Source organism: Camponotus vicinus, unplaced genomic scaffold, assembly GCF_025532165.1.
Source record: "Camponotus vicinus isolate PSW18456_S1 unplaced genomic scaffold, iyCamVici1.0 SCAF_1, whole genome shotgun sequence".
Taxonomy (NCBI): domain Eukaryota; kingdom Metazoa; phylum Arthropoda; class Insecta; order Hymenoptera; family Formicidae; genus Camponotus; species Camponotus vicinus.
In genome coordinates, this window is record NW_028141945.1 from 4,582,968 (window position 1) to 4,608,598 (window position 25,631).

The window sequence follows — 25,631 nt, forward strand, 5'->3', positions numbered from 1 at the left end:
TGAATTTAAGACGAATTGATATACGCCGTCAGAGAGCGAACTTAATTCTCGAATCGTTCTCGATATAGAAATCGCTGACGAATCGCTTTAATGTATTCCGAGCGTATCTCGCGTGTGATAAGAATAACTCGGATCGCGATGTTCTCGCGCGATCGATACGATCCGAGTACATCACCGACGTGCTTTCCGCAAAAATAGATAATTAATAGGTCGACCTCGTTCCCATTGCATCTCGATCCTGTGTCTCGTCTTGTTTTCCATGTCTCGATGCTGATCGTCGATGTGGATGTTCACATCGCTATTGATTAACGCGCGAGGGATCTGTCGACCGTTTGGTGAATTTCCATTCGTGTATTCAGACACTAACATTACTAAACATACAATTACATTCATATCGTCGAACCTTCGATAAAAGTTCGCGACACGCAAGACTCTAACCGGCTCTCTGACCGGATTTAACGTTGATAAAGATGGCAATCGGAGGAACTTAATTTAGTGACGTGTTTCTAAATGCACTTGACAGATGTAATGGACGGTTTATTTTCTTCTCAATTTCGACTACGGCTTTTAACAGTGAGAGTGTAGTGACTCACGCTAAGAAGGCGTACAGAATATCCAGGATCTTTTATAATGCTTTTAGAATCTTTTATATTGATGCTTATATAAGCTTCAGAATTATCAGTTTTTTAAATTATTTATATATTTTTTTAAAATTATTATTAATTATTATTAATTATATATTATATTATATTTTTTAAATTATTATTTTATTTAATTATTAATTAGACAATTATAATAGATAATAAAAATTAAAGATAAACAATTTGATAAATCATGATAAAAAAAATTAGTTTTAATTTGATAAAGTGGAAGCAGATAGAAATAAGAGACATTCCGTTTATCTATTTGCTGCAATATTTATAGATTCTATATCTATAGATTCGAACCGAATTATTTTGGGAAGATACTACGGTATGTGCGCGCTGCGTCTCTCAAACGTAGAAATCGTGACTTTGTTCTTCATTTACATGCAAAGTCGACGGCTCACGTGCCGCACGCGCGAATATAACTACACACATGTCATGGAAAAACATAATTGCCTCTCTGGCAAATCGTTCGATCGATTGAACTCTATCCCCTCCGTGTCACGTACACGTATCCGTGCATAGGTATTTTATATTCAAGATCGATTCAAATCTCTCCGCATTACTCTTGCTTCCTCCTCCTCCTCCTCGTTCTCCTTCTCCTTCTTCGACTGTGATCCAAATCGCGCGCATGGATCTCATGGTAAAATCACGCGATCGTAATGCGGTGCCATTAACCCAGAATTCCACGAGGACGTAGGAGGAAGAAGAGAAGAAATCTCTTTCTGCTTCCTCACACGTGGATTCCATCTCTTTCCTTCTACGATCGTCACGACGTGTTTCTCCGCGGATGGAATTTCAGGACGGAACGAGTGAGTTAACCTTGACAAGGTATGTCGACCGCTGTCGGTCCGCTGACCAGAGACCCGGGGGTCTAGAATTACCACTCGAGGGGTCGATTTGAGCGGGACCAAAAGAGAGGCGGACAGTTCCTCGGAGACACTCGGAGATCGGATCGCGTATATATATATTGCTTCTTTTTCATTATCTTCTTCTCTCTCTGTGTGAACGTACTGGTCATCGAAATTAAACGATAGATTCGAAGCTTCCTCGCATTTATCCGCGGATGCTACGTTATTTTCTTGGAGAAGCGATATTATTGTTAGTTTTGAAAATTAGTATTAATATTTTTAACGATTTTAAACCAATTAGATAAAAGTTTATAAACTTTTCTTTTATTTTTCTAGATTCTATGATTTTATGATTAGTTATCGATTTTAATATAAGTTTTTAATAATAGAAATAATAAAATTTAAATTTGTATATTATTTAAATTTCGCATCTTTTATGTTTTCTTTATTTAATTCATAGTCCAAAAATAATACCGCTAAATAATCTTGTAGAAAAACTTTGTAATCACTGAAGGAGGTTTTTGGAAACGAGCCTTCTCGAGACATACGAACAACGAACGGTCGTAAAAAAGAATTCGAACCATCCCATTTCCCGAGATATGCACGTGAAAGAGAAGTTCCCTGTCGGCGGTGGAAAATAACAGAGAGAGGCACCAGGATCGAACCGGACCACGCGGTCGTTAAAACGTTGCCTACGGATCGATGAACTACGGATCTGATCATCGCCGCAGGTACCGCCTATGTCCTTCCCTCCCCGTTCCCGTTTCCCTAACCGGATGATGGACCGGACAATGGACCCGGACCGGATCGCCTCCTTCTCGAGAGGAGATCGGCAGAGAGCTCTCCGCCGCTGGCCTGCTCCGGAATCACGATCGATCGAATCGCGGGCGGTCGGAATCCGACCGGTCGGAGAAACAAAAATTCTTAAGGGCCTGGATCCCGAGAAATTCGGGTCCAGGGCTTTCAAAGGCCAATTCGGCAAAAACGGGGCCGCCTGGATACTCGCTCGTTCGAGGAACCGGTTTTACGCGCCGGCCGGCGATGAAACACGAGGACGAGGATCGACCGGAGGGTTTAGTACCTGGGTCGTGTACCTGACGCGAGGACGAATAAGCAGAAGTGCGGGAGGAGGAGGGGGAGGGAATCCTGCATCCCGAGTCACGAAGTAGCCGCCGCGAGATCGCCTCTGCGGAACTTGATCCGAGCGGAGGGTTGGACCCGGTCATTTACCACTCGTTCTCGCAGTCCGATTCGCAGGGTCGGCGGGTGTACGCCACTACCGGTTCATCGAGAGCCCTCTCGCAGGGCCCGAGAAAGAACGAGACCTCGCCTGAGACAAGGCCGGTCCGACACGCAACGTCTAACACGTGTACGCGCGCGCATAATGAGAAGTGCGAATGCGTGACGTGCAACATTATATCTCGTTTTCTCTTCAATTTTTTCTTTTCTTAAGGGGTTATACCTAGTCAGCAAGTCGAAAAAAACGTATTTTTGGGGAATTAAAAAAAAAAAATTGTTAGGTATTTTTATTTCATCGATTCTTTATCATAATATATATCTATCAAAGAAGTTTTCATAATTTTTTCAATTAAAAATATCGAGAAATGTAGGCACAGTAGCTATTTTCCAGAGACATCTTTTTTCGGAGGCGCTTGGCGGTGAGCAAGATTGCTCGGAGCTGGATCATCTGAAGTAAAAAATTCAAAAGGATTTAGCTTTCGTATGAATTGATTTAGTCGGTGAACGAAAGATTTTACAAAAAATTGATTTTTGACAATGTGACAGACGTTTGACGCAAAAATACGAATTTTTCGTGTTAAAACTTTTCGTTCTTTTGTTAATTAAAAAAAAAGGTTTCATCAAAATTAAAATTCCTTCGTTCACCGACTAGATCAATTCATACGAAAGCTAAATCCTTTTGAATTTTTTATTTCAGATGATCCAGCTCCGAGCAATCTTGCTCACCGCCAAGCGCCTCCGAAAAAAGATGTCTCTGGAAAATAGCTACTGTGCCTACATTTCTCGATATTTTTAATTGAAAAAATTATGAAAACTTCTTTGATAGATATATATTATGATAAAGAATCGATGAAATAAAAATACCTAACAGTTTTTTTTTCAATTCCCCAAAAATACGTTTTTTTCGACTTGCTGACTAGATATAACCCCTTAACGACGTACGATAACTATGAGACTATGAAAAAGTGTCGCCCACGTACGCGGTGTTGAGGTAAAGTCGGAGAACGTTTCTGTCCCGCTCTTCGAGATTAATAAAATTATCTCAGCATCGCGCGTATCTATGCAGGTTTGAAAATTTCACACTCGCCAATATACGTTACATTAACATTCGGGGCAATAATGTCGCGATTTAAAAAAGCCAGATTCGCTCGATCCATTAACTCTCGACATTACCGGATTACAATGTCCGATTAATCGAAGAGCGTTGCCTGTCGTGGCCATTACCGAGGGAGATCCCGCGTGTTAATGTCAATTCCTGAAAAGCATGACAGCGGATACCGCTCTATCTGACCACCCACGTTATGGCAAACGAGCGTATCCCGTTGCGATCGTGGCTCGTAAAGCTCGCGATATCGGTTACAGCATTACAGCGTTACAAGGTGTTCGACGGCGGTATCCGATGTCGCAAAATCGAACGCGTGTAGTCCACCCGCCACGATTCAATTAGTAATGCGCCAATCAGAGAGGATTCCCCCGTTGTTTCCGAATCCAGCTCGATACGTTTTGCATGCAGGAATAATGTATGCTCATTGTATAAAGATAATATCTGTCTAATCGATATAAGCGTATTCGTTCTTCTATTCTTTATCAGCTCCGGTTTAATGGGAATTATGGTTAATTTTTAAGCTTTGTAAATTGAAGACAAAATTGCATACAGGATATTTCGAAAAATGCAGGTTAATTAACAGCATACATTTAGTAAATGTGTTATTTGAACTTAAAAATTATGCCACGTAACATCTGCGTATTACTATGGTTCAACGTTAATTACTTGCAATATTAATTCTTTTTAATTATCTGTTATTTTTAAAATTTTTTCCAAGTCAGATTTTATATCTCTAAAACACTTGGTGCAATTTACATTATTTTTGACGCGAGTTTAACATTTCTTTTGAAAGAAATTCAATATTTCTTATTTAAAGAAAGCTGAAGTCATAAATTTAAAAATATCACCCTATAACTAATCTTACCTCTTTCATCTTGTATCGAATCATGGTTGTGTGCGAATTCTGCGAGTCCACTGTTCTGTTATCAACCCAATCGCTGAATTCTTACGATTCCTTACGAGTTTTTTCTCTCTCTTCATCTTGGCAACACGATTCATACACACAAACATAATATTTGAATCACACAAACGAGAAGAAGCACACGAAAAAGAAACGCTCACTTCGATAATCTAACTGACAAATTTTATGTCCGTCGTTCGTTTAAATATTCTTGACACTCGTCTTGTTCCGGGAATTTGATTATTACCAAGCAATCTATTTTTTATATTCAAAACGAAATCACTCGTAATTCTCTGTACAAGTACGTACTGAAATTGCTGCTCAAAGTTGACATAGAACGTAGATTAAATATTATCACTTAATAACACTTAACGAAATTGCCATTAATGTTATTAATCGTCTAATTACACGCACTTTTATACAGTTGTCGCACAATGGCAAGATTGAAACTTGTCGATTGTAACAAATAAAGGAAAGAGAGGTCCCTCTCGTTCAACGAAACTTTCGAGAAAGCTTGCGATTTTTAGCTTACAGCTATTCGAGATTGGGTCGTTGCGCGCCGCACGCTTCGGGCGCGCTCGTGCCACCTCGTGACTCTTCGGGCGAGTTCGCCGGCGTTCGTGGGCAGTCGCCAGCCGCGTTCAAGCGGTCTGATTGCGCGGAGTGTCTTGTACAAAATGGTGTGATCGCGGTGGGTCTGCGACTCTTATCCGGGATTAACGATGTATTTACTCGTTGAGACGATCGCGCGCACTCGTCTAATAATCCTGGCTTAATCCTCGACGAGATTCGTCGCCTCGAAGTGTCGCCAAGGTCGACCTTGGCAACGCGGAGTGTTCGGGCCGAGTGTTCGCGAACGATACATTGTGTGCCGCGGTTGCGAGAGCTGGTTGGTTTTTTTTCTCTTTTTTTCTTGTGACGTGGTGATTACGTCGATGAAAATGGATTACACGTCGTCGCCGCTCGTCGCAGTCGGACGACAGCGCAGCTCGTCGCAGCAGGTAACGTACGCTTTGGACTCTTTAATGCCGCTCGATCCGATTAAATCGCGCCGAGGAAGCCTCCGAAACGAAGCTCCTATATCTCGCGCAAAACATGGCGCGCGTGCGAAGTTGCAAGGTCATAACGCGCGAGAAGCGAGACGCGAAAAGATCACGCGATTTATTAGGAATTGGTGTAAATATGTCGTTATATAAGAATCATTTTTCGCAACGCTTAGCTTTACGTTAATTGCACGACCGAGACGGATTACAACATGGAAAGTGTTTTGTAACGCGATACTTTTTTTTCGCAACTTTTAAAGCATTAAAGTTTGCTACATTTTCAGAATATATTTTGACATATCGATATACTTTATTGAAAGATTTAATCTTAAAACATGTAGAAAGTAAATTTAGAGCGGAATTTCAAAGAATTCGAGAGATAAATACCATAAATTTACAAATAAATTATGCATGTAAAATTTACCTAATAATAAAAATATAGGGGAAAGATTTTCTTATAAATTTTAAAGAGAAATTTTACATTCAAATACTCTGTATTTATACCAGGTGAAGAAATATTTTTTATTCTCCCATCATAAATATACAATTGAAATATTAATTCGCAAGGTAACATTTTGAATATATAAATTATTAATCATTACAACTCAAAAGCATTTGTAAACAAAATTTGTCACACAACGAAAGACATTTATCAAATTTTAAATCGTTGACACAACTCAAGACGTCAACAAATATTATTTTCCTGCTCGCGCACATAACAAAGTTTTTTTCATCAAATATTTCTCTTATATACGTAATGTCAATGACAGCGCGTCCTTCACGAATCCGCCTCGAGTTTGACGTTTAATGGAAAACTATTTCGCGAGGGGGGTTTCACGCTCGAAAAGCCTGCATCGCGTCGTGGTTTTATTTACGCGGGCACGTTGTTGCATCGTTGAAAATTAAAACTTTCACGGGGGAAAGCACGCGCGGAGCGAGGAGTTCTTTTTATGAGTGCGTGGCCGCGGTCCGCGAAAGATAAACGACGACAAGCCCCATTTCGCGTCGCGCGGTTGCATTCATCCCCTCCCCCCGCAGGATCTCTCCGCTTGCGTTATTCCCGCGTTCATTCGCTCGTCGAAGAGGGTGGAATTTATATCACGTATTTCCCTCCCGGCTCTCGTATATGAAAAGGAATATCGGCTTGCTTCCGCCCGGCGTGATATTCAATCGACTTTCAATTGTAATCGAATGGAGACTCGCCGCGTTGCGAATTAAGTGCGCGCGCTCGATGGGGCAAATAAATACAGCCCCGGGGATTTAAAGCGAGAATCAATCCCCTTACGGTGCGGAGGGAAGGGAGGGGAAGGACGGGTATGTGTATGCTCGTGCTGCGTTGCAGCAGGTGGTGCAACTTCTGACAAAGGAGGATACCCTTAGCCAATCGCGTTTTGTTCGATCGTCCAAAAAGCACACACCGGTATTTTCGCTCGCCTGCCTCAGTAACTTTGCGAACGTGAAACGAAACGGTGCAACGAATCGATAAATAGGCTTCTACGAAGGATATCGAGATAATAATATATCTTTTAACATTGCAAAGCAGTGCGATTAGATAACTTGTGTTTTAAAGTGCATGGTATTTGAAATTGCAAAAAGTGCATGTATTTGCACAAAAATAACGTAACTGTTTTTAAATATTCTAAATTCGTTGAAAAGATAAAAAACTGACTTATTTTACTGACAAGATATAAACGTACCTTAAAGATATTTTCGAAATTGGTGCATTGATTATACATCTTACTAAATTATCAAGTTTACTAAATTATCAAAGTTATTCACAAATATTTTGATACAATGGGGAAATATTTTGATACAATGGAAGGATATTAATATCGATTTAATTGTCTTGCAAGAGGAATGAGATAAATCTCTTTCGTACTAACTTTATCTGGTTGCCTGTGTAAATCAAATTCTGCAGCAAAGTAAACTTAATGAAGACATAAATTCGTGTAATCAAGTCATTTACGAAAAGAATCACGAGAATTGATTTATGTTGGAAAATAAACAATTTTATGACGCCTCTTTACTCGTGATTTTTAACGAGACGTGAATTTCATTATGTAATGTATACAAGAAGCATATATTCTCTGCACTCCGACATGTATCATCCTTCTCTCTCTCTATCTTTCTCCCCCCTCCCCTCTCTCTCCTCCCCTTTGAAAGAATTTCGAACTCGGTCGCGTCTCTGCATCACGTAGGTCCTCCGGGCGAATTCAGAAGCGGTCGTCCTTCGGCGAAATAATTGCGGAACACAAGCTAGCTCGCACGCTCTCCTGGCATTTAATGGCGGTGGTATTCGCGACGCGTATACGGAGCAGTCGTTATCCTCGATTTATGGGCAGGTTCGCCATGAATCCTTATGCGGCGTTCGGTTAGGTGCAGATTCGATGAAAAGCCGAGCGGAGGACTATCTGCGAAACGGACGCAGGAGCAATCGAATGGCTCCTACTTTCCATTTAGAGACGCTTCTTTTCTCGAGACCGATCTCGATAATCCGACGATATCATAAATAGGCGCACAGATATAAAAGATTTTTTGTAAATTCCTTATACTTTGTTTCACAACGAAATAAGTTTATTAGCAAAAATATTGAGATAATGATAATAAATTTGAATAATTGGCAAGTTATAAATTGTGAAAATTGTCCATTTATAGTTTAATTCACAGATTTAATCGAAACAAATAATAAAATATATACAACAATAAATTCTTGAAGTTCGCCAGTAAATAAAATAAAAAACGTAATTAAAATCGACCACACTGGCAATTTTTATTGATGGTAAAGAATCACAATAGTCTTTTGTTATAAAATATATTTAATTAATTTAAATCGGAGAAATATGCGAGTAAATAACTCATTTTATTCTCCTTATTTAATATTGAACAGATTTTTTTTAACCAGTTCACTGACCCATATATGGCCAAAAAAAAAGTGCCACAACTGGTAATGGCCCATATATGTCCACTATGAATAACTTTGCCAATTTTCAACGGATTTACATGAAACTTGATACACCCACATTTTTCGGGTCGCTGATGACAAATTTGGGATCGAAATTGTAAAATTCAAAATGGCGGATTTAGTATGGTGAATTAATTTTGTTATTCTATTATTATATTTGTTATTCCATTAGAGAAGATTCAAATTCGATATGTTCAAGTTTAAATGTCTTGAACTAATCCGTTATCTGCGACCAAAAAACGTACCGAGTGTGATATATTTCCATAATGGAATATCAAAGCTAATCACTAGAAACCGCCATATTGGATCTGTTAGTTTAAATTTTGCAATTTTGTCTATAGATTCATCATAAAAGATTCGAAAAACGCGAACATATCGAATTTGATCTTCTCCATAATGAAATAAAATTAGTCCGCCATATTGGATTCGCCATTTTGAATTTTGAAATTTCGACCCTTGATTCGTCACCAGCGACGCAAAAAACCCCTTATAGATAAACTTTCATGTAAAATACGAATTTATTTGCTCTCACCAGTTTTGGCACAAAACGTTGATTTCGGGTGTACCAGTGAACTGGTTAATAGGATTTTAATTTAAAGTTTTATTACAAAGCTGTAGAATGAAATATTTAAAAATGCAAGAAAAAATAATATTCTTCTTTTTCGGTTGAGAAAAATATCGGCATTGAATTTCATGTGAAACACGTGTATGGAAGTGTGATAATATAAAATCTCTCGACTTTTTTCCGTAATACGATACGTAGAATACCTTTCGCGCGATTGATCGATTTACTTTTTTTCCGAAGCTCCGTTAGCTCGATAAAATCTTTTCAAAGAGAAATATGAGAAAAAGCGATAGACGGCATTAATGATTACTCGTTCCCCATTTGTCGGCTGAGACCTTCGTCGATCGGAGACCTTCGGAAATCACAGGAAAATGTGGACGACACGGATTCTTTTCGATGCATAATTCACGCGTTGACCTTTCGTCCGAATAATTCGCTGCATCTCACGTGAAACTGACCGAGTTTCATGATTGAATTCCCGGCAGAAATTCTTCTCGGAAATCCTTGATCCTGTTGATGCTGACGAAATAAAAGATACTCGCGTGAATTTTTAATAATTTCGATTAATAACGTCAGTCATTTAAGAAATAAAGATCGCGAAAGACACGCGAATTTCACCGAAATCTCATTTCAATTCATACATGTGTCTGTAATCGTCGTGTAGTTGCGAATATACACTCGCTCGTAAGCCTTGAACTCTGCTCAAGGACACGAGCCTGAATAGGAAAGAGACGTGCCGACAAAAGGTACGCCCCGTCGCAGGTCTCCGGAATGAGAATCTAGTCACAGCATGGAATATGCACAATTTTCAACTTTCTTTTCAACGACCGTTTCGCAACGCAACGCCTCTCTCGCGTTTTATTCCATGAATATGCGATGCGACTCTCTGGTATTTTTGCGAGCACGCGCCCACTTATTTTTGCGGCGATCCGAACCATGTTCGCGCACGCGAAACCAATTTTCGAGAAAATGGAGATGGATATTTCCGAGACGAGGATACATCGGAGCGGCGTGACGTGGCGCGCTTTGAATTCTTCAACGTTGCACGATACAGCTTGGTAACGAGATCGCCTTTTAGTACACAGAGAGGCCCCGGTACCGACATAGTTCCCTTAGGAAAAAATTTCTGACGTATAATGAACATATCTAAACGTGGAAATTTTATCGCGAGCACGAACCATGAATTCGAAGCTAATGTAACCCACAGATACTACAAAATTAACGATAGGCAAATGGCATGAATGTAATTATTTTTCTATTTTGGTTAAACGTTATTAAAAATTAAATTAAATTTTTAATTTTAATCGTATCTAAAATTATTCCGAAAAAATTATCTTAATAATCATTTTCTTAATTTTTTAATTTAAAATTCTATGATTTAAGACGATTAATTTATATACATATCTCCTGAAAACAATCGCGTTGAGATTTAGCTCGTTTAATTTTTGTATAATTTGAGAATTAACACACATATTCCAGCTCTCTCTCTGTTTTTCTCTTTAAAGATTTTATCTGTGCTGAAAAAAAACAGCACCATGTTTTGGGTGAATTTGGGATTTTCCGCGATGAAGCATGTGTGTATGTTATCTGTACGTTCATGGATATCTCAAATAATAAACTTTTAAAAAGTAAAGAGTATATTTCAATCGACTTTTGCAATAAAGACCGAAAATATAACAATGGCGGGGCCAGATATATATCCACGGTAAACGTTTATCTTGTTTAATTAAATAAAGCGCGTCGCGTCGTTTCTTTGCGGGGTTTTTTTCGTGCGGGAGATGGATACGGTGAATGCCATCCGCGCGTGAGAATAATAACGGCAGGACGAAGATTAGCGGCGCGCCGGTATCATCGATATCGACGTGGAGCTTTTCTTTCCAAGATTAAAGAAAAACCACGATCGCGCGCACTGTTGTCATTCTCTCATTGTTTGCGAGTTTTTAGCGAGAGCTTTCGCGACTATCTCTGGCCGAACATTTTTTTTCAATAGAGTTTTATCACGACGGTGGGTAACGGTGACAGATAATAATAATTAACGTAGTTTTCCGACAATTGAAAAATGTTATTAATAGAATAACTCGAGCGATTTTAACTTGGTTTTTTATATTCTATTTTATATATGCGATACATCCGCGCGGAGAAAAAATTCAAAACGGATGTTCCAGTGAGATGACCACGCGCTTTTGCGAAAAAAATTTATCTTCCTCGTCATTTTTATAAAAAACACATATTCTCTTTTAAAACTTTTTATAATACAATTTGATATTCCAAGTTATACCTTCAAACTAATCGCTCCATCAAAATGCATTTCAATAAAGTGGAATTAATGCAAAAGGTAAAATTAACGCAAAAAATGGTGTTTTGCTGGCAAGTTAATTAATACTGCTAATATACAATAATTACACATACGCGTGTGGAAGAACAATAGACTTCGATTAAATGTTTTATATATATATATATATATATATATATATATATATATAAAACATTTAATCGAAGTCTATTGTTCTTCCAAATCGCGAAATACGCGCGAGGTTATTGTGATTAATAGCATAATTTAGTCGAGTTTAATTCGTTACTAATTATTAACTCATATTTACGAGTGATACAATATTACGATTGTTCCGAAATTAATAATAAATTGAGCAATTTCGAATGTTTTTTGGAGAAGCAGAAAAAATACAAGCTACAAGGCTAAATCATTAATCACTCGCGATAGAAATAAAATCATCTGCAATTTCGCTAGATGAGAAAATAAAATTATACTATATATATATGTATGCATTATATGCGGTAATACTATGTGTTTACCTTCATATACGTGACAAGTTACTTTTGAATACAAAACATATGAACGTTTATATATATATTACAAAAGATAGAACGTTTATCAAGCCAATACAAACATTGCATTGTCAGTATGTTTTAACTGGTAAAGTTTATTACACAGCATATTTGAGTTTATCAGATGTTTGATTACTGAATATATTGTCCGTCGTAGGACTGTAATCTTTTGTAATTAGGAGGAAATTAAATTATTCCGGAATCATGTTTCATCGTATATTTTTTTATTTTTCTTCTCTTGAAAATTTTAATATAAATTAGTCTTTTGTATCATCTTACGTAAACATCTGATTATAACATGTTAACAAAATATGCTTGAAATTAATATATATAAGCGAAACTGGAGAGATAATTAATTTATTATTTATTTATTATTTGCTTGTATATATAATAGAAGAAAAATAAGCGTGCAAATCGTAGCGTAAGAAGGTAAGTCTATCGCGAAAACGAAATGAGACACACGAGAGTATTGCATTCGAGCTCACAGTGAACGTAACGTCCCATTGGTCCAGATGCTTGCGCTTTTACACTCTTGCACGGATTTGTGTGCGATGGGCTTGACGCTGGTGTAGCGTCGCGATTAGACACAGACCTCACGGAAAACCGGTTCTCGTTTCCTTCGCTCTCCTCCCCCCGCCGTCTGCTCTGCCGTCTTCCTCTCTCGCCGTTCATCGCGATTATAAGTCGCGAGAAAGAGAGAACGAGAGAAGGAAAGATGATACGACGACGTAGCTGAAAGAACCGAGTTTCGTTCGTTTTGCCGCGGCAACTTTCTCCTCGCCTCGCGTAATCGCCTCCGGGCTTTCTTCTTCCTTTCGAAGCGCACTGTCCTGGAAAGTAACTTGGAAATTCAAGCGCCGACTTTGCGAACTTTACGCCCCTGGACTAGCGAGAAACGGAGATTGCATTACTTTTTTGCGCTTTAATAACGGTCGGATCGTCTCGTAAAGACTAACAGAAATTCGTATTCAATGAAAAATCGTTGCTAATTTCGTGTATCTTTTTTTACTAAACGTTTGTAAGATGTCGAAATATTATTCGTAAAAGAAATCTCAGAGTCCTATTCTTTATTTTCTCATCTCTATGTTAGTCTCTCCGAGGATATTCATTATTATTCATTCGAGTTTAACGATATCCTTTGGCCTTCGCTTGAATGGCTCTCGAAGGAATTGTCGGGTTCGATACTCTCGAGCGCACTTTAGAACTCGATCGACCAGCGGAACGTGCCGACAGATAGACCGATGGAGCGAGAGAGAAAGCAGGGTCAGTGACAGTGTCGGTGGGTATCTTGGATTCGAGGCAAGTCCCACCTCGATCGGAACGTCCTCATTAGTATAATTAAGTCGACGATCGTGTAACAGGGAGCTAGCTCTACCGTTTCATCTTTCCGTCCCTCTCTCTTTCTCTCTCGATTTTTCTTTCTCCCTGCAGCTGTAAATATACATGCTGAAAGAGGGCAGGGCAGCGTCGGCAGGACGAAAGACCGTTCGCGTAGTCATGGAGAGGCCCGTCGATCCAGCTGGTTTGCACGGGGCGACACATGCACTCGCGAAACGACGAGGGAAACCGGGCGAGACGGGAGAGGAAACGTGGGGCTTAGGCTCTTGTGACTACTTCGTGAATAATGCATACCAGGCGCGAGCCCACGCCACGATGCTATATACGAAGATGCCAGACACGCTACTCGGAACCGTGCTTGTATCTACACGAGCACACGTAGAGTAAGAGAGAGAGCGGGAAGGAGGAAAAGGAGGAGAGGGGAGCGGGGGACCGTATATGTATCCGCCTATGTACGCGCGTGGGCATATATGTACATACGTGCCATCCATTACGCCGACTGCGCGTACATATGCATCGACGACGCGTGTGTAGGGCGGCGGCGTGGCTCGCGACCCACACAGAAATCCGTGGACATAAGTGCCGGTGGGATTTGCTGATGCAGTTGGGGAATCTCTCTTTCTCCATCCACCGGGAGATGCACGAGATAACCATTCGCACTTTATTCGAGATGAACTTTATTCGCGCCGCTCGGTCTCGCGATGATACACGCGTTAATACGCGGAAGGAAGGAGCGTTTTAATAGTTATTTACAAGTTATATTTGTGCTATATCCCTACATTTCTCTCTCTCTCTCTCTCAGATGCCTCGTAGCCTTTCTAAATTTGAATACTTTAACGTTCCAGTCTTTAATAAACGAAATAAATTAACCGAGAATCTACAAGGAAGAAGTAGAGAAATATCTATTTAATTATTTATGAGATATGCGAGGACATCGTCTGTGACATAACAAGGATAATTAAAATACCTTCTAAGAATACACACATTTATTTCTAAGATAAAAAAGTGCACATACTTGTAGCAACATTTACAGCGTGGTGTATTTTCTGGAAAATTAGCTTGTATTGTGCGTGTGAATTTTTAAAATTTATTCTCGGCGAATTGATGGCGACGCTTGCGAAAGACAATGGCTCGCGCCTCTCGCATGCTGCGAGAAGACATTGTAAGGTTAAGGCGATATATTACGAGACCTTTGCCTTAATATTCCCACGAAGAACGGCAATGTCCGTGATCGTATATGAGTCGACTGCGATGTATTAAGATACTCCGATAGTTACTCGCGAAGTTGGACGTGCTACGCGCGCGAGATTGTAAAGGAAAGTATACGCCTCGTTGCGTAAAGTACATGCAAATTTCCCTCCGGGGAATTGTGTGCCAGTTCCGTAGGCAAACATAGTTGTGTATATACCTGGCAGATATATACGCACCTAATACGGATATCTATATATAGATATATGTGTATATACATATACACGTACACAGTCTCACGACCTCGTAACATCGAAAACTCCCGCGGGTTGTAAAACAATGATTGCTCGCGTCTCCGTCACAAGAGATACGGCGTCTGCCATAATCTTGAACTTCGTGAAAGTTCGCGATATCCGAGAAGAACGCGCAAATTATTCATGAATGCATTGTAATAGATTTATAAGCGGACTTTGTGATATACTCGTTAATAACGTAGCTGGATCTAATTACGCAAATTGATGCGAGCAAATGGATTGTCTTAATAATATTTATATTTCTTAGCATTTTTGTTTATTCCTATAAATTGAAAAGTACATATACGACTTATAATTAACGATATATTTAATAAATAATGGTTTTCAATTACATTCTCGCGCTAAGCAAATATCATCGAAAATGCGATTGAAAAATATCAATGTATAATCTGAGAAAGAGAAAGAGAGAGAAATAAATATAGATTGGATACATATTTGCACGCTCTTATTAATGTCTTGCTTTGTATAGCAATATGTAACGAGTTATTATTATCCTGAAAAACAAGCAGAAAGATCTTTTGTGATTGCTTCTCATCCTCGATCTTCACACATATAGTAGCTGGAAGTGAAATCATTGCTTCGAGCAATCGCGTGCCAGATTCCGTCGATCATGCAATTACTTTCAACGTGCACGATTCCACGGCCAACCAAACAAAAAAAAACGTAATAAAATGCATTTCCGCGAATTCTCAATAAAATAGATACATATTTAATTAGGTATATACCACTTTGTAATGATAGGATCACGAAGTAATTTGCGTCAACTTCTAGGTCGTACGATTGAATCAAAATTATTATAATGGATCTTAGTTAATAATTAGTAGCATATAATTTATTCAAATATGTAGAAAATAATATTTTATTTTCCCAATTTTTTGTTTTAATAATTAAAAGAGAAATTTTCGCAAATTGCGTGAAAAACAATTAATCTTTGTGTCGAGTTTTATTGCTTGAATCCGAGTTTTGTGGCTTTTTTGGAAAAATACCATAGGATTTAGGTAATCTTGGGTCTTCTGAAAGTTTCGAAAGTAGAACCGCTTGAGTTCGAAGCGCCGTTAATTCGACTTGGTAAAGTTCCTTCCGTCGAATCGCGCCATAGTCGTTTTCCGTCAAAGTTCTCGGCAAAGTTTTTTCCAAATCGATCGAGAACGTTACTTGAAATATTACCGGGACCAATGTCGAGAAGGGGGCAACTGAGAATTAAATCGTCGTTTGCCGTGACTCTCGACACTGAAAAACTCTCTGAAGCGGTATTATCAGCTCCACGGATATGTCTTTAGATTGAGAAATTTCTCCAATTGCTTAGAGTTTTAAAAGGAGTTGGGATAAAAGTTTCTCGACTACATTTCTTATATACATTTTACAGCAGACTTATATATCGCGAGATTACCGCGTAAATCTCTTTGCACTTGTATAATTTGATATTAGAAATTGATGGACGTTAATTCGGCGAAATAATTTCATTTTATTGAATTGCCCCAGATTTTCTGGAAATGAATGTTGGATCGAAGGTCAGTTTTCTAAGAGCGAAGGAAGTTGTATAGAGTACAATTAAAAAGATAAATACCTGGATAGAGATTACCCGTCTCAAGTATTTTACGATTAAAGGTAATCTGCAACTTCCTCAAGAATTTTCCTAATTACATTGTTGGCCGTCGGGCTACGTTAATCAGATAACAGGTTGCGAGAGGTATGTATCGCGCCGGTAATTTCTCTCGTGCGGGAAGTCCAAGAACGGTGAATAGATCACGTGGCACACAGCACCACTACCATGACGACGCGGCAACGAGCGAATAAAATCAATTAAAAAGTTTCGCGCGCCGGAGAGCCTGGCGAGTTTTCGCCAAGTTTTCCATGCCATTCGATATATACGAGTATACACGTACACACGGACACGTGCGCGCACACGCGCGCAACATAATCACGTACATACTCTCTAAATTTCTTAGAGTGAAAATGCACTCGAAAAATTGAGTGACTGGTCAAGTCACTCTAGTTAGAGTGATTTTTCACTCATAGGAGTGAATTCTTCTCACTTTTTGTTGTAGAGTAAAAAATTCACTCTGCAAAATAGAGTAAATATGTATACTCTATTTTGTAGAGTGAATATTTTCACTCTATGTAGCATTTTCACTCTATATAGAGTGAAAATTTTCACTCATGAAGAGTGAATAAAGCGCATGTGAAACGCGCATGAGTCCGCCATTAGCAACACTGTCGTATCGTTGTCTCGCGACGTTACCAACTCGTCGCACGTGTACTTGGTATACAAGACATATTAAAGTAACTTCTTAGGGATATATCTTTTTATTTTAACATATTTCGAAATGTAAACATATTTTTGTGTGTGTAACGTTAAATATATTTATATAGCTGTGACAAGAAAAAAGGAGGTTAATCGGCTTTTACACCGACAATGAGATAACATGCTGTGTGCGATGTTCAGCTTCGATTAATTCAAGTAAAAAGCAATGATTGCTTCTCATTTCAACTAATCGAAGCTTCACGTCATATACGTAACGTGTTATCTTATTATTAGTAAAAGACGGCTTAGAATCTCACTTCCTAAGAGTGAATCTGTTCACTTGTAATTGAGTGAAAAATAACTTGACGAAAGTGATGACTCCACTCTGATTGAGTGAATTATTCACTTCAAACCGAGTGACACATTCACTTTACGTTCAGAGTTAAACAGTTCACTTTTGTGAAAAGTGAATGTTCACTAATTACGAGTGGCAGTATTTTCACTATCACTTGGAGTGAATATTCACTCGTTTGGAGTTAGATTTCACTCTAAGAAATTTAGAGAGTAGAGAGCTTGTACATTGCCAATGGAAGTTCCGCTATAAACCGGGCTATATACTGACACCACTTGCCGGTAGTTTCGCTAACTTTCCGACTCTCGTGTCGAACTTGTTAATGGCCCTCTGTGGCGTTTCTGTTGCCGCCGTTTTCTCCCGTCCTTCGTCCTTCCATTTCCTTCCATCCATAGGAGACGCTTCCGCCTCTATATCTCTCGTTTCCTCTCTTACCTCATTTTACCGCGCCGCATCTCTCTCTTCATCTCTTTCCGATCTCGCATCTTTCGTTGGCTCGCACTATTAGAACTTTTATATCGGATTCGACGACTCTTTCTCCGTCCCTGTCTTCCTTGCTCCTTCCTTTCTCTAGTTTATTCGCCGACCCACATATATACTTTGTCCTCGCGTTCCTTCCTTCTAACAATAAGTTTAAGTATCTGAATGCTGTGCCGTCGCAGCCAAGTTACGATGGCAGTTTTCGAGTAGATGCAATCCCACGTCGAATAATTGCCATTCTTATCAAAGCTGGGGAATAAGATCGTTCTTGTCATTCAAATAATTAAATAATGTATATAATACAAAAGAAAGAGATGAGATAGAAATTATAAAAACAATATCGATAAGCAGATTCGTCCATCAAATGTTTTAATAGACGAATGAACGCTCGAAAAAATTAATTATCAATCTTTTTCTATTCTTTGACATGATTAATTCTGCTTTACAAGAATAATTTAAAAAAAAATAGGAATACAACTTTTCTCTTGACAATCTCTTGAGGTTTTTCTAATCAATATATATTTTTGTTTCAGGTAAGAAGACATTTCCTACGGTTCACTCTGGTGGTTGTAGTCGCGAATTCAAATTATCGAATCGTAAGTGATGAATAAATTTTTTGAAAATATTCTTATTCTGCAGACGTGTACATTTCAAAACGATGATATCTTGAATTTTTGTATGCGTGGATTTCTCGGTTTACGCTTATCGTGAAAATGTAAAATGAAACCATATATCAACTCGATTTCGTTTCTTGCAATTTTTTTTTCATGAAAATTGCTGAACTAAGGCGTAGAGAGAGAATAAAGGAAGTCGGTGATTCGATTATTAAAACGAAACGCGATTACGCCACACACACATTCCTTATGTCTTGTAAGATTGAACACGAGATGTTGCCGTCTTATACATTTTTTTCGCTGCAACGTGTCACCGTATCTTACTCAGAAAGTTCGAATTATCAGTTTTGCTTTGTAAAAGAAACACAACGTCAACATACGGTGTCAGCTTCGTCACATTCTCAGAAATAAAGCATTCGTATAAATAAAGAAAGACTTTAAGTGCCAAAAATAACGGACACAAAGAGCTACTTTTTTTAAAAAATATTTATTCACGTGGAAAAAAGTAAGAAAAGATACTCTGTCCATCTTTATTTTGGTTACTAGCATAAATATCTTGCGGCAAATATCGACAATCGCGTTTTTTTTTTATCTGATATTAGCGTATTAGATTTCTGTCAAGAGAGAAAATATGACATATAACATTTATAATTTTTTTATATCAAGTAAAATTATTGAAATAGAATTCACGATTATTATCGAGCTATTTGCAGCAGAGTAAAATAAGTTGATCACGTATATATTATTACATATTATTAGCTGCAAATTTTCCCGAATTTATTGGCACACGCATAAGTAGGAAATGGAAGATTTATTTCTTCTCGACCGAAACGCTGGAGAGATTTGTCGTTGTTACGCGAGATCGACTAATTTATCGTCGTCATTACGCGCTCCGGTTTTCTCGGTGCATCGTGGCTGCGGACAAACGTCGGCGGGCAAACATATCGCCGATCAATTTTCCACGGACGATTTTAGGGCGATATTTTCTACGTACCGTTTTAGAAACAGACCATCGCCGATGCAGTCTTGCTGTGAAACAGAGAATATTTCTTCTTTGAAACTGAGATGGCTTTCCTAGACATTTATCTTGGACGCATACAAACAGTTTTTGATTTCTCTTTGGACTTATTTTCAATATTAAACGCGAGTATCCGCATTTATTCGGGGGTGTGAAGTTAGAATTTCGACTGAAAGTTCTGATAGTTCTGATTAGAGTTCCAGCTTCCTTTTAAAGAGTTTTAGAGTTCCTTATTAAAAATTAAAAGAGTTCCGGCGATTAACACCATTATAATAACATTTAAAAAATGGGGTGCTAACTTCACACTCGATTTAAAGATCAAATAGTTCTGAATAGCACATTCGCTTCATTTTAATGTGTACTAGAGTTCCTGATAAATAAAAAAAAAATTTTTTGATATTACAAAAAAAATATAAAAATTAAAAAAAAAATTTTTATTGATTAGTTCTGATAATTAATTACAATTTCTCTGTACATTTTTAAGAGTTCCTGATAATTTTTATAATTAAAATAAATATAATTAAAAAGTTATTCAACTTTAAAGAGACCTCGTTGCGTACATTTTCTAAGTACGGAGGGAAATTATTTTGAGGAGTTCCAATAGTTCTCGCAATAGTTTTGGTTAGTCCTCCAAAAGTTATGAAAATAATCCTAATGATTGAAAGCGATCCGATTAATAATTAAAAAGTTATTCAACTTTAAAGAGACCTCGTTGCGTAAATTTTCCAAGTACGCAGGGAAATTATTTTGAGGAGTTCCAATAGTTCTCGCAACAGTTTTGGTTAGTATTCCAAGAGTTATAAAAATAATCCCAATGATCGAAAGCGATCCGATTAATAATTAAAAAGTTATTCAACTTTAAAGAGACCTCGTTGCGTAAATTTTCCGAGTACGCAGGGAAATTATTTTGAGGAGTTCCAATAGTTCTCGCAATAGTTTTGGTTAGTCCTCTAAAAGTTATGAAAATAATCCTAATGATTGAAAGCGATCCGATTAATAATTAAAAAGTTATTCAACTTTAAAGAGACCTCGTTGCGTAAATTTTCCAAGTACGCAGGGAAATTATTTTGAGGAGTTCCAATAGTTCTCGCAACAGTTTTGGTTAGTATTCCAAGAGTTATAAAAATAATCCCAATGATCGAAAGCGATCCGATTCATAATTAAAAAGTTATTCAACTTTAAAGAGACCTCGTTGCGTAATTTTTCCAAGTACGCAGGGAAATTATTTTGAGGAGTTCCAATAGTTCTCGCAACAGTTTTGGTTAGTATTCCAAGAGTTATAAAAATAATCCTAATGATCGAAAGCGATTCGATTAATAATTAAGAATTTATTCGACTTTTTAAAAGACCTCGTTACGTAAATTTTCTAAATATGGAAGGAAATTATTTTGAGGAGTTTAAATAATTCTCGCAGTAGAATGAGTTAGTATTTTAAAAGTTATGAAAGTAATTTTCATCAAAATTTTATTAAGATATAATAACGAAATTATGAATTATATAATAAAATAAATAAATATAAAATCGCACAAATACGTCAAATTTTTTAAATTAATTTAAATGTTATTTCTGTATAATATAAACTTAAATAAAAAATTATTTCTTTCTGGAAGGATATAATATAATACTAAAATATATATATATATATATATATATATATATATATATATATATAATATATAATATTAAATACTAAATAATATTAAAATAAAATAAAATACTGAATAATACTAAATATATAATATAATATTAAATACTAAATAATGATAATACTAAATACTAAATAACACTATAAAACTAAAAAATTTACTGTACATACATAATTACATGAGGTGTAACTATTTTTTGTGGTGAAACATAACTTTTTACTTTTTTAAGGTCATCATATTCGTACCAATGCATTCCAGTGAATGCAAACGCTACGTAATGACCTTGACTTAAGTTTTTATCGGAATAAGTATTATTATAAGAAATATAATTTATTATGCCGCACAATGTATAATGTCGATCATCAAGATAAATCGATTTTGTTATACTGTCTAATGTCGACTCAAAGTGTATTTCTGGTTTGTAATTTGGATCTGTTATTAAACTTGTATCTAAAAATATATGTGGACCATATTCATCCATTCTCTTAATATTATTATTGCATTTATTACATTTAATTATACATTCTTTGTCATTCATCTTTGTATCATCAATTGCTTCTTGTATAGTTCCCAGACCTTTCTCGACTAGCATACCGACATTAATATGTAATGTTGGAAAATGTCTGGATTGAGTATTATGGCAATTATCACAAGTTTTACTACGTGTTACTGTTGGTATTTCGATGAGAAGGATGTCAATTAAATGTCCTACATTACAGTTAGCGTTTGCACATTGTATGTGTCTTGTACTTGACATTTTTTGACAAATATCTATGTTCAAAAGTATCTTAGCTCGAGCAACATAGTCCGCCGCAATAAGTTTTCCTCTATTAATTATACTTACAGCTAATTTAATTAAAGGATAGTCTAAGTATTGAATGTGTTCTTTGTATCGACATTCCTTTCCAATAGCATGCATAATTAATTGCATGAGGGAGTCAAAGGCACATGTTTCTTTTATTAAAACAAGTTTTTCTTCTATTCGTACATTTTCGCAAAGATTACCGTTTCTAAAAATAGGTATTTCAATTGTTTTATGTGATTGGACGTAATCCCATTCTGGGCAAGTATCTAAGTAATTTGGCTTTTTTTGTTTACTATTTTTTATGCTGCCTAAGCCACCCCAATTTTCATATTTATTAAGAGCAACGGAAGTTGATGTATTTAAAAAATCAGATGGGGTTGTGTCTATATTTTCATCGAGACATTTTTCTTTAATATTTTCTTTAATATTTTTTTCCATTTTTAACTCTTTCTTTATATTATAATAATTTGCTGATGCTTCCTTAACACGTCCGTCTATATAATCTAAGTGGCGTATAATAAATTTGTCAGCTCTTAAAGAAAGTTCATTTTTAAAAACACGCCCTTTAATGTTTGAAAATTCGGATTCAACGCTAGACGAAGTTGCAATCACAGAATCAATTTTGAAAAATGGTAATAAAACAGCTGTCCAAATAGGTAAATAAGTCATGAGTCTTTTTATTTTTTTTGCTATTTCAATATTATAAAATGCATTTATAATATTTCCATCCTCACATTTTATTGCAATAGCAGATGCTCTTTCATAAATTATTTTGCTCCAGTCTAGCCATCCGGTATGACAATCTACTTCAAGATCGATTTCATCTATATTATTAATACTATTATGCACTTCTTCATTCATTTCAGACAATGTACCTTTAATAATATTGCTTACGTAATCATGCCGTATTTGTGATTCTAAATTTTGTCCACAAAATGTGCCTATATTTGGACTCATGGCCACAATTAATAAAGCTTCCAAAAAATATTCTAAATTATGTAAAGTTTCCATTTTATACGCCTGACAAATAGCTCTAATGTAAAATTGCCGTACTTTGGGCAACGGATTTCGTTTCAAACAATCCCATCTACATATTATTGATATTAAATGACTTACATCTAGTCTAATGAATGTAGCGGGCATTATCTGAGATTTTTGCATAATAAGATCGTAGCAAGTTTGCATGTAGTCACGTAAATCGCGTTTATGTGCGAATGCTATTGAAATAGATATTAACAAAGCTTGACTAAAATCGCATACAACCATTCGAGGTACAGATACTCCACTACTTATAATTTTTAAAAGCCATGATGTAATTGTGACTGTGTCTTGTTGGGCAGACAGCATCTGAAAACGGGTACACCTCCTGTACGTGACACACTCATACATTGATATAAAAAAATATGACTTGATTTTGAATGAGTATATTTAATCTTTTTTACTATTGAGCCTGTTGCATCAATTGTCATAAATGATTGCGTATCATTTTTATAATGTAATTTATATAATAATTTTTGTTCTTTAGTCCAATAATAACAGAGAAATGGAGATCCGCCAATGTTATGTATGGAACCTATATGAGTCGTGTCTTTAGCATTGATAAGATTGTTAATAGGTTTTGAGCCAGTGAGTCCTAAACGTTTGTTTTTTGTTTCGCTAATAGCTTTTCTGATAACAGTAGTTTTTGGAAGAATAGGAGGATATGGACCTTCGAAATCAATTAAATTTTTTGCTTGAGTTCTCACATATGAGATTGCATCAGTTTTAGTATCGATCAAAGTATTAGCTAACAATGCTCTTCTAACTCCTCTTAATTGTCTTCTTTTTCTATGAATATATTCTGGAACAGCATTCTTAATAATACAATTAAATATAATATCTTCATTTGTCGCTGGTTTTTCTGTAAGTGTACATATTAATTTTGCAGCACATTCTTTACATCTTGCTTTGAGTCTGCAATATGTTTTATTTTTTTGTCGTGAAATTTTTGAATTTTCAAATGTCCAAGGGCAGGGGACACGAAATTGGATCCATATATTTCTTACAAGGATATCGCTCCATCCTGGTTGAAGAGTAATATGTAGTCGATCATCTTTGTTTATTTTATCGTCTGGTTTCATCATCATCCAATCTTCTTTTGTAAGTTTTAAATTAAATTTATCCATATTTTTTGATGCCGAAATGTTAGGATCAAAGGAGTGATCCTGATTTTGTTCAACAGTTGAATTCAAAAGTCCAAAAGAGGCCAATATTAAATTATACATTCCATTTCTGTTATTTTTAACAATAATATATATATGTTTGGCACTAGGATTACCATCCATAGCTTCAGAAACATTTTTATATATTTGATTTGACGGCGGTAAAACTTTCCCATTGTCATCAATGACTTTGTATTCTTCTGTTGTCAATAATTTTCTTAATTTTTCAATATCATACATTTTTTATGATTAAGTTTAAAACTTTTCTTTTTCTGACAACCTTTAAATCTGTTAATTAAAATATAATTCATAAATCATATAAAATTATTGTAATTTTATATATTTATTAATATAATAAAAGCGAAAAATATTTTAGAAAGAAAAAACAAAAAATACATTAAATACTTTTGTGTAACAGTTTTCTAATTAATATAATATTATTACAGCATATTTGTATTAATATAACCATAAAAGAGATAAAAGTAATTGCTACATCAAAATTATGAAAGTGGTAATTATTCTTAAAAAAATTGTAATACTTAAAAAATAAAAATTTAATTCTTGTAATCTTTTAGATTTTAAAGTATATACATATATTTCTTTTAGATTTTAAAGTATATACATATATTTCTTTTAAATATATATTTACTATATTCGAAAATTCTTCTAACATGAAGTACAATATACTTAAATAACCGTGAGCTTTTGTTTTTTAATAATCTTTTTTGAATTGGGAACATATTTAAAAATCATAAATTTTTGTAAACACAATCACAGTTTTGTAAAATATCATTTTATAAAAATATACGTACCTAATTTATATAAATGTACGTTCTTCAAGAGATAAATATCTCTTATTAAAAAATCTCTCTAATAACATATCCGTTGTTAAAGATGAATAGAAAATTGGTATTCTTTGAGACACTTACTATTAAGTTTAATTAGATAATTTGTCTTTTATTATTTTTGCCACATAAGATAATAATCGATCAGAAATAAGAGTTGCGATCGACAGAACTTAATTCTTACACAATGGTTTGTGAAAGATGCAATGACATCAGAAAGCAAAGCGCTCTGTACAACACACGAGTCTCTACATGCGTGAGCTAGGACCCAATGATGCCAGAAAGAAGACGCACACATCAGAGAACCATGTACATGTGCTGCGCAGAGCGTCCTGCGCAGCACGTGTGCGTGGTTCTTTGATGTACCCGCGTGAGCCGCGCCTCCTTTCAGGTATCACTTACTAGGATCTCATGTTTATGCTTTACCGATT

At 36.3% G+C, this 25,631-nt stretch overlaps 1 protein-coding gene across 6 annotated transcripts in view; it reads left to right on the forward strand.

Annotated features, from left to right (window-relative positions):
* The window catches only part of Kdm3 (Lysine demethylase 3), a 334,026-nt gene that overhangs the window by 151,977 nt on the left and 156,418 nt on the right, over positions 1-25,631 (forward strand). For 5 of the 6 annotated variants that reach the window (XM_083094679.1, XM_083094698.1, XM_083094689.1 and 2 more), the window contains one exon: positions 18,605-18,667. The exons of the other annotated variant lie outside the window; for it this stretch is intronic. In XM_083094679.1, coding sequence (XP_082950805.1) covers positions 18,605-18,667 — 63 coding nt within the window. The remainder of the gene's footprint in view (positions 1-18,604; positions 18,668-25,631) is intronic. 6 annotated transcript variants of the gene reach the window in all.